Source organism: Culex pipiens, chromosome 2, assembly GCF_016801865.2.
Source record: "Culex pipiens pallens isolate TS chromosome 2, TS_CPP_V2, whole genome shotgun sequence".
NCBI classification, from domain to species: Eukaryota; Metazoa; Arthropoda; class Insecta; order Diptera; family Culicidae; genus Culex; species Culex pipiens.
The window spans coordinates 220,899,056-220,913,543 of NC_068938.1; the positions used below are offsets into that span (position 1 = coordinate 220,899,056).

Here is a 14,488-nt window from a genome sequence, read left to right on the forward strand (position 1 = left end):
GATAAAATTTGACACAATTTGCGGGATTTTGACAGTTTTGCAGTGATTTTGACAGGAGCAAATGTCGAAGCTTCGCTCGATTCTTTGTGAAAACTCGCTCCTAACAGGTCAAACAATTTTCACTTTAAACTCTTCCAGCACAGAAGGGCAAAATCTCAATCGAACGTGTGTTTTATTAGAAAATTGATTTCCCAGCGCGCGTGAGAGAATTTTCACCGTTCAGCTGCGGCGCCCGAGCGCGACCCGATCGCAGCAGGCGAAAGACACGAACGAACATGCTTTTGAGAGGGGCGCGGCGAAAGAGAGAATCAACAACAACAGAGAGCGCGCGCGAGTGAGAGTTCGCCCGATAGGGCAACCAGCTGTAGCGAGAGAGCGGGCAGGCAGCGCCTGCTGCCTGCGAGCATAGAACAAGCGATTATGTTCGCTCGCTCGCTCTCTCTCGGATTCTCGGGCGAAAGAGAGTGCTGGATGTTTGATTTCAAAGGTTCGCTGTTTATTTTCACTTGCTTCGTGCTTTATTTAGTTTGCATCGTACGCTTCCCGAGTGCGGAAGGCAAAAAGACTTTCGGCTGCTGGAACCGCGCGTCCTGAACCCGGGTTGTTCTTGAAAAGGACGGTCGTCGCGTCCGTCTGTGTGTCGGGCAGGAATTCTGACAGGAACACATTTTCCCAGGAAGGACTCATCACAGCCAGTGCTGGAAGGAGTTTGTGTGTCTGTGAATATCGCGCAGTAGGCCGTGATCGGATTTTGATTTGTGATTTTTTCCGTTCTCGTTTCGGTTCGTTCTTTATCACCTTCGTCGCGTTCGCGTGTGCCAATATCGTGCGTGTGAGTGTGTGTGTTACACCAAACAACTATCCTGTTTCATTGTTCTCCACACACCGATTCGCGTGGGTGTGAGCATTGTTTATGTGTGTTCTAGTTTTTGCTCCTTTCCTCCGCGCTTCCGTAACTGCATCCGGAAATCAACCTGCAGGCGAGGTTTTCATTCACAAGAACCGGAGAGGTCGACCGTAGTGGGCCGTGAGAAATACGAAGCAAGCAAGCAAAAAAACAACCAGAAACCGAGTGTGCGGCGAAAATCAATAAAAATTTGAGGGCCTCCTTCGTTCGGGTTCGCGCGAGCAAGGAAGAGGACGAAGGAAGGGCAGTGCAGATTCACGAGATGAGTCCAAGTGTGCTATGATTATTTAATGTCAACTGGCGGCGACTGCAGCAAGCCGTGTGAGGTGATTAGCCTCGAACGAGCAGTGATGGGGTTGTGTCGACGATAAGAGGAGGCAGTCCAGTGGTGGAAAACTTGTGGTTTCGTGAAGAGAATTCGCAAGGCGAAAAAAGAAAGCAAGTGTGAGGAAGAGTGAAGTGTTGTTATCAACGTGAAGACAGCAAAACGGGCTTGTCGGTCTGGCAGGGAAAGAAAACTTGAAGGCAGAGGACACTGAGACACACGCACTGAGAATCGTCGAAGGATGCAGCATCGATGAGGTCGCGACGTTCTGAGAGAAAGTGTGCTTCTTCTAGCGAGGATTAATGTGCAAGCGTAATCAGAAAGTGAGTGTTGCTTGATTTTCTCATTAAAAGTTGGTAATTTAAGAGTAGAAAAAGTTGGGCGGAAATTCACTAGAAATTGAGAGGCTTCACCGGTACGACACCGGGAAGGCAAGGATCACTTGGATCTGCTTCCGAGTATTTTCTAAGTCAAACCGAAGGATTTTTGCTAAGTTTATGGGGTCTACGAATGTTGATAGAGACACAGCAGTTCTATGAAAGGATTGGAGAAATCCGGTTCTGTTGTTTGTTGGTGAACATTTTGTGAACCAGTTATAGTTTCAACGAAATTCTGGAAATTCGTATTTGTGGAGTAGAAATTCCGCTCAGGCCAAGCTGATAAATTTAATGTGAGATTCTTGTGAAAACGGCTCGGAAACATTCTTTAAGCAAAAAATGTGTAATTTGCTAAAAAAAAACTAGTGAAATATTTGCAATGACCTGTCCTTAAAAAATATTTTTCAAAAGTTTCGTCTTCAAAGACAAATATGATTGTTGTGTTATTTTTATGTAATTGGAAAATATGTTTTCTGAAATTGATGAGAACATCGACGATTTTTCTACAGACTTAAAAAATTGTTGACAATTTTTTTCAAATGAAATTGAACCATTTTTTTGCTGAAAACCTTTATCTAAAAATTAAAAATTTGGACAAAAAAATGTTTTATTATAAAATGAATTAAAAAGTTATTGAAATTGATTCATTGTTTTTATCTATGGATTTTATTTGATTTGCCGGCCTGAGCTGAGGGCTTTTTTAACTATGTTGAAATAATCAGCAAAATTGCACTTTTAATTTTTTTTACAATGAAGCAATTGCAAAAAAACAACTTGATAACTCAACGTTGATTTTTCAAATTATTTTTTTTGTTGCAGATTTAATAAACTTGACCCAAAAAGGAAACCTGATATTCAATTCAATTCAGTTTTATTGGTGAATAATCAAAACACAATGCAGGCCAAGGATTGATACCTAAGAGCATGCAATGGCACTGACCTTGTTGCGTGCTCTTCGGTTGACGTCCACGTAAGGAACATCCTGGAAGGAGCGTAACTAACTACATCCGTAGTTCTGTTAGATCATCCGAATTATCTTGATCAGAACAGTAGAGCTCTGGTTCCTTGCGAGTGTCCTATTTTCTTACCTCCACGTTGGCTTGGTTTTCATGATGACCTAGCTGGTGGCCTGTGGAAACGACTCGTAAACCTTTGACCACCGCGGGTCAGAGTCGAGACGGCTAAAAGAAAGGGGCGCGACAATGTGGGAAAGGGAAGTAATTTGTGATTGTAGACGGTATTGTTTCGATTCGCAGTATGTTGAGTCAACTGCTGTGGATGTACCTGAGCATCGCAGAACGGGGTTTCTCTTCTTTCCATTTCAGCTAACAGCTATCTTCTGTTTATTTTGTTTCACTGATTTTCTAAATCGGCTTCAGTTTACTATCCTTCATTTGATTTCGATTTTACTTATTTGATTCTCTTATTTCTCAACGCTTTTCCACTCTATTTTACCAATTGATGCTGCTGTAACAAACTGTCTGTTTTCCCTTAATTTGGCAGCGATGTCAATTTTGTTTATCATGTGCCTTTTCTTTATTTATCTATTTGAATAATTTCTCATCTTCCCTGTAAATTGCCCTCAATACACGCTAAGCTTGTTTGTTACCTTTATCTGTTAACTATTGTTAATTTTTTTTTTTTTTTATCTACTTCATAAATTACTATCTTTCTTTTACTATTGATTCTTTACATAGTATATTTCCTTCACTGTCCATTGTTTTGAAACTTCACCTTTTTCTTAAGCAAGTGAGGTTCGAGCCTTTACTCAATTTATGGAATGATTAAAGGATTAACACAAATATTACTATTGTACTTTTGGTAAACTTTTGAATAACATGCTTAGGTCCAAAACATTGTAACAAAACACCGCGACAAAAGAAATAGCAACAGATAAACACGACTCAACACTAGGAAAGATTTCAGGAGAAAACAATACACAGTAAAATAACAACTAGTTTTAGAATTCAAACTAAAAATAAAACAGTTTTTGCTTTAATGAAAGTTGATAGGCACACTATAAATGGTTAGGCGCTTATACTTACATCAAACCCTACGTAATGTACCACCCCCGGCCGAGTTAAAATGCGTAACCGGAAAAGAAGGTGTGCATGCCTGGCACGAACACTCAAAGCGTGTTCTAGCGTGCTGCTCGTACTGACTCAGAGCAAGGGTGAGATGTAGGTGTAAGGGCAGTGCGTGTTCGTCGGGAACCTGGTGCATAAGATCGGTCAAGGCCCGTTCTTACACTGAAAATTGCGAATTGCGAATTGCGAATAATCAAAACACAATAAGTTAGCTTTACGTACATTACAGAGTTTTTGAGTTCATTCCAGCTGTGTTTTGCATCATAGTTCGTTTCTGAGCAATTGGAAATGTTAAATAAGGCATAATCAAATGTAAGAAAAGTTCAAAAAACTTACAAAATTGGGAAACCTGATATAAATCGAATTTTTAAAAGATTTCTTGAATATTTTCAAATACTTTTAATTATAATATGGTTTGCAATCATGTTCAAAGTGTTCTTTAGATTTGATTTGAAAATCAATATAAATATTTGTTTTACTTGCCGCCCCCTTTTTCAGGAAGAACCGAGTTGCAACATTTTATGCTTGATTTTTGAATTGAAGTATATTAAAAAAAAAATGTTAGCGATTCCTACCAAAAGTGTCATAAGTTTGATTTTTTTATTGCTTTAAAAAAAATGTTCGATGGTGGAACGAGATTTTTTTTTAACAGTTTCTAACGATTTTCAATACCTTTCGGCAGGGAATGCCAATATTTGGAAGTCATTATTTCGAAAAATGGAATTTGAGTATACAGGGTCATTGTATTAACATTGAAATTATTTTTTTTGAAAAAAAAATACAAAAATCTAGTGATTTTTTAACAGTCAAAATTAAAATCCTAGTTCAATATTAAATTTTGTCCTTTCAAACCAACTTCCATCAATGCCTACTGAGATTATTGACCCTCCAGGGACAGCAAACACCGCTTATTGTTCCCAAAAAAAAAAAGACAAAAAGCTTGCTTTGTCCACTCATCAAAAAAGGAAAGCAATTAGTTCGTAATTTCGCGGGCACAACAAAGGCCTACTGCCGTTCAAATATTCATTCGTCCAAAAGTCATCGTCCCTGCGAAGGATATTTACCTTTAGGACTGTTTTTCTTTCGCTGGATGACGTCGCGATTAATTTTGTTTTTTTTTTGCCTTGCTGCAGGGATATGCAGTTGCACGACCTTTTGTCAATTTTCGGTCACAAAAAGCAATTGGACACACAACAAAAGATTAAGACAAACATTTGACCCGCGGCAGCGCGGGTCGCGCTTCTCCTAATTGTCCCAAATTAATTATTCACAAAGCAGTTGTTCGAGATTGAATTTTTCGCCTTCCCCGAAAAGTCACTTTTCACAGTGCCTCCAGTAAAGATGAGCTGACCAGCAGCTGGAAAATCTCATTTTCCCATCGGTTGACTTCCTCCCCTTCTTTTAAAAGCCGGGGATTTTTCTGAAATCGGCAAATGGGAAGTTTTGTGCGAGAAGCGATTCACAAGCAAATTGGCAAAAGCCCGTCGTCAGCGGAAAAGTACGGGCTGCTGTAAATAAAATGGGAGAGAAACTGGAAAAATTCGAAACTATTTCGCCAAACTCGCCCCAACATCAGCAGGAAAGTTTCCGGGCTTTTTTTTTTCCTTCTTACCGCTGGAAAATCGACGTGGTCGTCGACGAGAAGAGAAAGTTAAAAACAAGAAAATTCTTTCCTAAAGAGTTGAAGTTTTTCTTGGGTGGCTGCAGCACGCTACAAGGAAGGCACCCAAAGAAATATGTGGTTAGCCTCAGGAAGCTTCCGAGACGAGGAAGGAGGGAAAACCCGGGAGTAAATTTTCTTCCAGCGCTGAACCCGGGAGATCCCCGGGGCAGGTTCTGGAAGGAAAGTGGAAAAGCGGGCTGGGGAAAAACATGGCAGCAAAAGTTTGATGATGATGGCAGTCTGCGAGATATCCTGGCAGCAGTTGTTGGACAAAACTTTTCGGTTCCGACTCGCACTCGCTCTCTATTTTTCCCGTATTTGTACCCCGGGAGAAGACTTTAAACGAGTTCCGGACTACGTGCCAATCATTGCTGCGATAGCAGGACACACACACCACACGTGGTCGGTGGTGAAAAACGGTCCAAGTCGTTCCAATCAAAGTCGGCGGCGACAAGAGGAAAAAAAGAGAGAGGGGAAACTCCTAAAAGGGACAATGGAGTGTGTTGAAAAGTATTAACGAGAAAGATAAATAAACATTGACATCATCATCAATATTGGATGGAAACATCGTGCTTTTGTGCGGAAAGTCGACAAACTGACCGAGAGTTCAGGAAGATCACAAAAATAATGCAAATAGTTGCACAGGAGACGAGAAGGAACATGGCCACGACAGGACGAAAAGGGACAACAAAGCAAACAGTGTAATTTATTTGCACCGGGGTGCAGTGAAGGTTTTCCGCCCGAATCAATAGGGTCAGTTAACCCCTTTTATTTGTGACAGGATCTGACTGACAGGATTGGGATCGAAGGGGACGACGATTAATCGGTTTATTTACCGAACCTTTGTTTGATAACTTATTGAACTGTTGGCAGTGTGGTAATGAGCTTAATAAACGGTTTGGTAATAGGTGCAAAGTGATTGACAGATTTAAAAAAAAATAACTTTTTCTCAAATTCACAATACCAGATCACAAATGCAGCATTACTTTTTCTTAGAGATTTTTTTATTCCACACATTCGAGAACAAATCTAGAGTTTAGTTTGCAAAGGTCCTTTGAACATATAGAATCTCATCTCTTTAAAAAAAACTGTCGATATAATTTAAAAATTATTGAAATGCTTGATTTTAGAAAATAATTATGATTTTTAATACTGGAAATTTACAGTTAATTAAATTTGTAGATTGTGGGCTTTAAAGTTGCTTTTGTTTATTTTTAACAAAAAGACAAATAGACAAATGTATTTTATACGAAATTTTGTCCCTCTACTTTGCACAGAAAGACCGTTGCAAAAAAACTTTGAAAAATATTTGAAATGGCCTAAACGCAGTAAAATGCAATTTACTTTAGTTCACCCAGTAGTTGTTTTTAAAATAACAAAGATTTCAGGAAAACAAAAATTTAAACAAAAAAAAATCTTACGATACTGTGCGCTGAAAATTCACAAAAATTCAACAGATTTCTGAATAAACCGAAACATGCTAAACCGAAACATGCTAAAAATTATTGCAAATGCACGGGAATGCATTTTATAAAAAAAAAAATTTAAATTGTTTTCAGCTGATTGCACTTGAAATAACGTTAAAATTTTGATGTTTTTGAAAAAATATTATTTTCTCCCTGATTTTTCGAGCCGATTGTGAAGCGAAAAAGGTGGCAAGAACTTTTAAAAATATTCTCAACAGTCCCACATCTTGGAATGAGAACATCCTTGAATTTAAGTAAAACGTGTAATTTTACCGCTTTAAATGTGTAAATTTTCCACATTTCCGATGTAATGTTACTTTTTCCGTCTAAATTGAGGTAATATTTAATAATATTAATGAGGTTTTATTAACTTTCTAGTGTTAATGCTTTCCAGATTTACACAATTTTTACTGTGTGGCCCATGTAGATTTTTTTAAATATGAAAGCATAAACACTTTCAACGAAATGCAGTACGGATTATTTATATGGCATTGTTAAAAGAAGTCAAACAAATGGGGAGTTAAAAGTTTGAATATTTGTTCATGTACTTTTACAAAAATTTATGTTTGAGAAATATATTAAATATTTATGACAAAGAATGGATGATAAATTATGTGGCAAAAATGTGTGACTTATTTTAATTTTTTACATTTTTACTATGTAATTTAATTAATTACACATTGATTTTTGAAAATTAACATCGTAGAGATTTAAATTTATACTTTAAAATTTTGAACCTTTAAAAATAAAAGTATCAAATTTCAAGTTTTTTACCCGACTTTTGGCAAAAAAAAATCTCACTTTTAACAGTAGCAACTCAAATAAAAAATTTACAAGAAAAAGAGATTTTAAAAATTTTGTATAAAAATAAAGAGTAAAGCAATGGTGAGTGTTCACTCAATATAAATAAAGCAAAAAAAAGGGGTTAATTCGACAACATAGAGATACTGGATTTGCCTACAGGATTTCTATCCGTGTACGAACGACATGAACAAACATGACAAATAAGCAAATAAAAATGGAAAGTTTGACGAGTTGAATGATTAAAACATGCCAGCAGATTTATAGGTTGACTGGTAGTTGACAGATGGACATTTTAAGTTTGATAGATTGACAGGTAAACAATTTAATACTTTAACATTACTCTTAAAAAAAAATCTCCTTAAAGTTATCTACAATGCACGACAATCCCATCCCCCACTTGCACAAAACTTGTTATATTTTCCGCGATTCCCAAAATCCATTTTATGCTGATTAAAAAAGAAGAGCTTTGAATAAATTTCAACCCGGTTCGCCGCAAATAATGCCCGCGTCCAATTCTCTATTCCGCCCCACAATCCGCACATAAATAAACATATTCCCAGCTCCCAACTTCTGTCGCTCCCCTCTGGAGCCCCCCGCTGAAGGTTCGCCTGAAGGTTGCTGCCAAGTTGCGACCGTCGCCAAAACCCCCAAATCGGGAGCATCCAAAAAAGGACACACCGAGAACCGGAGAACCGCACAATGCAATAATTTTGCGTCCCCATCCCTCCCTTTTCGTGCAAGTGCACCACTTGATCTCTCGTTTATCTGGCAACTCTCGCCACCACCAAGAAGAACCCCACGAAGAAGAAGAAGAGTATCTCTCTATTAAAAAGTGCAGTCACTCCTCGGCGGCAACGGGAACGGTCCCGAAACCGAAACACTCACTCGCGCGGCAAAAGGCAAAACAATAAATCGATAAATAAACCTCGCCGCCGAAAAACTGGGCCAGGTCGCGCGAATGACAGAACGGAACACAAGTCGCGCGATTGCACGAACCGGTGGCGACATCTAGCCGTGAGATACGGCAGCTCGGTGACGCAACGCGCGGTTTCGTCCTTTGCGAGAGCCGAGCCGAATTTGCACGAGCGATTCGCTCTCGATTTTCGCCCTGCTCTCGCTCGCTCGCACACATTGAAACGACTTTTGAGGACGACGTTTGGCCTGCCAAAAAGGACACGGCACGTCCAGGCAGGCGAAGATTTGTGGAAAAAGGATTCTCACGCGATTACTTTTTTTTTTGTTGTTGGTGCCCCTTTCTTCTTATTTTTGGTTCCGTTCGGCCTTTTTTGACGTTCCGAAGTTTTGCTTTAACGAGGCTATTTTTAGCGCTAAGAACACAACGACTTTTGGAGGATTCTTATTTATTATTTACCCCCAAAGTTGTTTCTTATTTTGGGATGAAGGAGCCAGGATTTTTGGCTCTTTTTTGGCAGACCAAAAAAGAGTCGATAATTAACCCTGAACCGCAGTGAATCCGTTTTTTCCCTTTTTTTTCGAGAGAAAAATCAGCCGGGAAAAACCGCAAAGCATTTCTCCCCAAAATAGATTGAAAATCGATAAGGATTAGAGAGTCCCTTTTTTCTCGGTGTGTGTTTGTGCTGTGTGCGTAAACGTCTCGGAGATCGTAGTAGGCGGCTGGTCCCCCGTTAAGGGGACGTTGCTTTGGTCACCTGAGAGGAATGTCAAAGCCTTCTGCGGTCAATGTCCCCAACCCCGGGGCATTCTTCAGGATTACATTTCCGAGCTAATTTCTTATCAAAGTCTTGGAGGTGGGGTGACTCACCAAGGTTGGACGTAATTTTTATTAATCTATCGATTTTCCCTCAAACCTACTAGAACAATTTAAGCTTCTGGCCGCAAGGCCAGATAAATGTCCGTCACGGGACACAACAAAAAAACAAAATGAAAAGAAAATCCCACAAAAAGGAAACGTTCGTAAAAATTGATAAGATTTAGGACGACGAAAGCGTTCCTACCTGAATTCCGGCGCTCCGACGCGCCTCGAGGGACGCATTTTTCGAAGTGAGTCGCCTTAAACTACGCACGTTTTCAACCTCGTTCTCTCTCTGTCCTAGAAGATGGATGAGGACATGATGGTTTGGAGAAACAAACCCCGGGTCAAACCAGGCAGTCGCAGACAGAATTCCGGGAAACGAAGTTGTTGGTGTGTTTCAAAGTTGAAATAAACATGTTTGGGTTGCGTTCGGGGTCTACTTGGGACCGGCTCCGGGGGTCTACCAGATGGAGACAGAGGGAAGAAAGATTGAAGATTGTCGCAAGTTTTCGCTTGACAATGGTTTGTGCGTGATGAATTTTTCAAATCGAACTGTTGGTTGGTCCCTTTCTTGGGCGTTTGGAGATTTAACATGAATCAAATTTTGATTATGATGAAATATTATCTTGCGAGGCGGATTTGCGATTGTTTTCGTATCCTGAATAGAAACGGTAAATTATGATAAATCTTACCATAAAAAAATGATTTTATGTGAATTATTTAGATGAATGATAGAAATGAAGATATTAAACTCATAAATTTCAAGCTTAAAAAATATTTAAATCGGAAAAATACGATTTCCAAAAAAGAATTGAAAGTTTGAACACTTTGTTCGTAGCTTTGACTTTCATGAACGGTTATTCACGATTTTTTGAACTGAATTTTCTCCGTGAGAAAGGTAATAGAAATTTCAAATTTTCGTTAGTTGAAAGTCATATTTTAAAAATATCTGTGTTATCTTTCAAAAATTGTTTTAATATTTTATTATTTTCTTTGCTTGAAACATCAAAATCGAGTTCTGCGACCCAATTTTGGTCAAATTTGAATAGTTTAAATTACAAAAAAGCATTTTTTCAATATTTCATCACCGCCATTTTGGCCGCCATCTTGGATTTAAAAATATAAAAAAATCAATAATTCAAGCAATCGTAGCATTTTTTTCTGGAAGATAAAAGTGGACAATATAAAAAAAAAATCACGATCCATGTTTTTTCCACACATGCTCAATATTTTTTAAGAATGCCAATTCTATATAATAGAATTTATTTTCCAAAGTTCATCGAAGATAATATTAAATATTTGGAGCTATGCCTGTTTTGAATGTTATTTCTGGTAATTCACTGTGATTTTAATCGCTATCGCATAAGGTAATTTTTAAAGTTTTGTTCCTCCTTGATATTTTAATTACGAAATTCTTCATGGTGAATGATTTTCACATTCTGATGTTAAGAGAATATCAGAAAATGTTTTTTTTTGTAATTTTGCGAGAGCTAACTAACTTTAGGGGTTATTTAATAAACAAAGAAAACTGAGGAGTTTTGAAGCAACTTTTCCGATGGTTGTAAATTTTTTATGGAAAAAATCTGAAAGCAGTCGCTTTTGAAATCTCTTCTAGAAATTTCTCAAAATTTGCAATGCCTGTAAATTTTGAGAAGTGTTGAAAAAATGCCCTTTTTTCTCACTAAATTCAAACATCTCGGCTCTGGAGTGTTGAAATTGCATTTTATTTTTGAGATAATGTTCTTGGTCAAATTTCCTATTAGCTACATGTTTTAATTTTACAGGAAAAAAATGTCTACAAAAAATTAAAAAAAAGCATTCAGAAAATAAAAAATTGGAAAACATGCATAAAAACTTCAGGGAGAACGGAAAACAATAAAATTTTGGTCAAATATTGATATTGCATCTTGCTTCATGGACATTGATTTCAAGCGATTTTTGAACATTTGTTAAAAACGTGACTTTTTCAGAAAATTGAGGAAGGTGCATATTTTTTAACAGCCATTCAATAGTTCTTCGAGAATGGTTGTCAAAAAGTGTGATTTGAAACAGTATTTTATCGTTGAATTCTTAAATTAACAGGACCATATTTCATCTTTTTCGAGCTAACAATATTTTTCAGTTCAAAATCCTATAAATTTTCAGAAAAAAAAGTTTATTAGGAATGAAAAAACATTTTTTGAAACTTTTTGTCTTAAAATTGTATTCTTCAAAATACAGGAGATAAATAGCTTATTTGTGTTAATTGAAAAAATCATTTACCAGTATTTTCAAATATCTTTTTTTTTCAACATTTTAGACAAATCAAAAAAATTTATGGTGAAACCGGTCATCACTCACACGGAAAGAAAATCAAAGCAAAAATAAAAGTCACGTCAATCTTCCTAAAAAATATTTTTTTTTCGCAAAACAAAACAAGAAATAAGTTTTTTTATGCTTTACCTTCAAAATAAAAAAAAAGCTTGAAATAGTAGTTTATGCAACAAGTTGCAAAAAGCGGATTTTTTCAGCACGAGTTGTACATTTATCCAACGAGGTTCACCGAGTTGTATAAATACGACGAGTGCTGAAAAAATCAAGTTTTGCAACGAGTTCCATACAACATTTTTTGCAATTCCGAAAAATACCCATTGAGTGAAATTTTTAGTCAAATTTTCATGTATATTGTCAATATATCGTTTAAATAAAAAAAATGTTGAAAAGTGTTACTTTTCGAAACAAGTGCTGAAAAGTTCAATTTTTCAGCACCCATTTCAGTGCTGAAAAGTAGAACTTTTCAGCATTTATTTTGAAAAGTGTTGCTATTCGATTCTGTGATTTTTGGTACAGAAAAGTAGGCTATTTCGTCGTTCAAGAATGACAAGAAAAGTAAGTAGTTTCACGACGGAATTGCAAAAAATACTTTTTTAGATTAGAAAAGCACAAAGAGCGGCAATTTTTTTTTTATTTCCAAAAAATATATTATCCTGATTTATATTTGTCTTTACTGTACAACTGTTGTTTTTCTCATAGAAATAGTCTCTTAGATGTTTTCTAAACCTCATTGAAGTTTCAATCTGTTTCAGTCTAATTATTTATAATTTTGAGATGACATAAAAAAATTCTGAAGGAGACTTTGGTTCAATTTCACAAATATCAAAACACTAATCTTGAAAAAAAAAATTCTTTGTTACCTGAAAAACTAATTTAATTATTTCCAAGAATCGATGTTTCCAGGAATATTTAGCACGAGTATTTATTTATTTTACTTGAAATCCAGTCAAATATAGTTCAAAAAACGTATTGATTCGATGTAATTTATTTTTCTCTTAGATATTTAAAAAATGCACATGATCTTAAAGAACAGTTGTTTGGTTACGTTTATCTTGAAATTTTTCGCAATATTTTTTTTTATTAGATTTAATTATTCCGTCGGCTTTTTATCAAGTCTTGATCCCATTACTTAATTTAATCAAATTTCGTTAGATAAAACATAATTTTACTGAAGCAATTTATTTTTTAACAGCCTCATTTCTCTAAATAATGGATTCCAAAAACAAACAGCAACCCCTCTCTCTCTCTCTCTCGCCGCCCAGCCCAAAATGAATAAAAACCCCCAACAAGTCAATCGATTAGCCTGTAAAGCGCACCATTAAGTTGATTATTTATTCGTTTATTAATTTGTGTTTATGTTTTTCTTTCTTTTTTTTTTCCATGCGCACACACTTCCTGCTCGCCGCTTCACCGTATTTTTTTGTGTTGGTTCCGTTCGTTTTTTCCCCCATCAAAGTAGCCCACCGGCAAATCGCGCCCCAACACCACCAGTCAACCACGCAGAGCCTGCTGAGCGAAAAACTGCACCGGAATTTTCACCGCGATTTTCCCGACAGGGGAGCGTTAATGCAAATGCCCGAATCGCGTCGCCGCGCCGCGTCGCTCCGCGCTATCAGTGACAAATATGAAAATAATATGTAAATTTATGAAAATTTGATAAGTTTTTTTTTGTGCTGTTGTGCGCGTTGGTGAGTTTTGTTTCCGATTTAAGTTTTTTCTGTTTGTTTCTCTGTGTTTTTTTGTAACATAATCTGGATTTCGCGCGATTCGCGCGAATGCACCGAGAGAAAAAAGCACCGCGGAATGTCGTAATTTATCGTGTGTTACTATCGTTCGGTATAATTTGTTTTAAAACACCGCGAAAAAGCCGAATAAATTCTCGCAAAATAACCAACAGAAAAAAGTGTGTTATTTTTTGGCACCTTGCAGAGTACAAGAACTGCAGGAGGAAATTTGATCAAGTGCAAAAAAGTGAAGAGGAAAAGTGAAAATCGCCCGTAAAGAAGATGCAGTAATTGAAGCGGCCCTCTGGAAGAAGTGGACCATCGGCGACGTGTGGCCAGGCGCGCCGCAGAAGATGAACTCGTACGAATTTAACGCAACCATGGAGTGCCGAGATAATGGAATACTTCGTGGAGCCGTGAAAAATAACACAAGAGGTTATTATTTATTACTTTCATTTTTTTCTTTCTGTCCTCCCTACCCTTTCTCCCTTTAGAGTGTTATTTTTAGGGTTTTCTGCATATCTTTTTTTTTTCTTTATTGGTGGTGGATGTTATTTCGACCTTCCCTTTTAGGTTTCTTTTCTTTCCTTTTTGCGAAACCGTCATTTACCATTAGTCACACTAGTCACACACCGTGGTTGGTCAAAGAGTTGGACTCCAGAGAGTGGGCAGACCAGGGCTTATTGCTTAATTTGACGCGCGTGAAACAGGTCTGTGAATAGTGCACGTACCTTATTTTGGGTGGGTTGAAGTTTTTGACGCAGACAATGGCTCGAGTCAAGGTCGATTCTTCTTTTTTTTTTTGACAAGAAAGGATGAGCAAATTTTCTGCAAATTGTCATGGGAAATGGTGACGAATTTATAATTATGGTTCTCGTGGAAATTGTTAATTTAATCAAGGTTTAATGCTATGATCGTATCTGCATTTTTGAAACTGTCTAATATTATTAAGGAACGACATTAAAACACTAATTGATTCGCTAAAAAATTACGATTTTTTGTTTGTTTTTTTTTTCTTTGTTCACAATCTTCAGCTATATTCAGCTTC

At 37.1% G+C, this 14,488-nt stretch overlaps 1 protein-coding gene across 8 annotated transcripts in view; it reads left to right on the plus strand.

Annotated features, from left to right (window-relative positions):
* Window positions 1-516: 516 nt before the first annotated feature.
* The window catches only part of LOC120427875 (teneurin-m), a 236,291-nt gene continuing 222,319 nt past the window's right edge, over window positions 517-14,488 (plus strand). For 3 of the 8 annotated variants that reach the window (XM_052708706.1, XM_052708709.1, XM_052708710.1), the window contains exons 1-2: window positions 518-1,555; window positions 13,173-13,875. In XM_052708706.1, the coding sequence (XP_052564666.1) occupies window positions 13,794-13,875 (82 nt within the window). In that variant the 5' untranslated portion in view covers window positions 518-1,555; window positions 13,173-13,793. Of the gene's footprint in view, window positions 1,556-13,172; window positions 13,876-14,488 lie in introns of all 8 variants that reach the window. The other 5 variants (XM_052708708.1, XM_052708714.1, XM_052708707.1 and 2 more) reach the window with 3 other exon arrangements.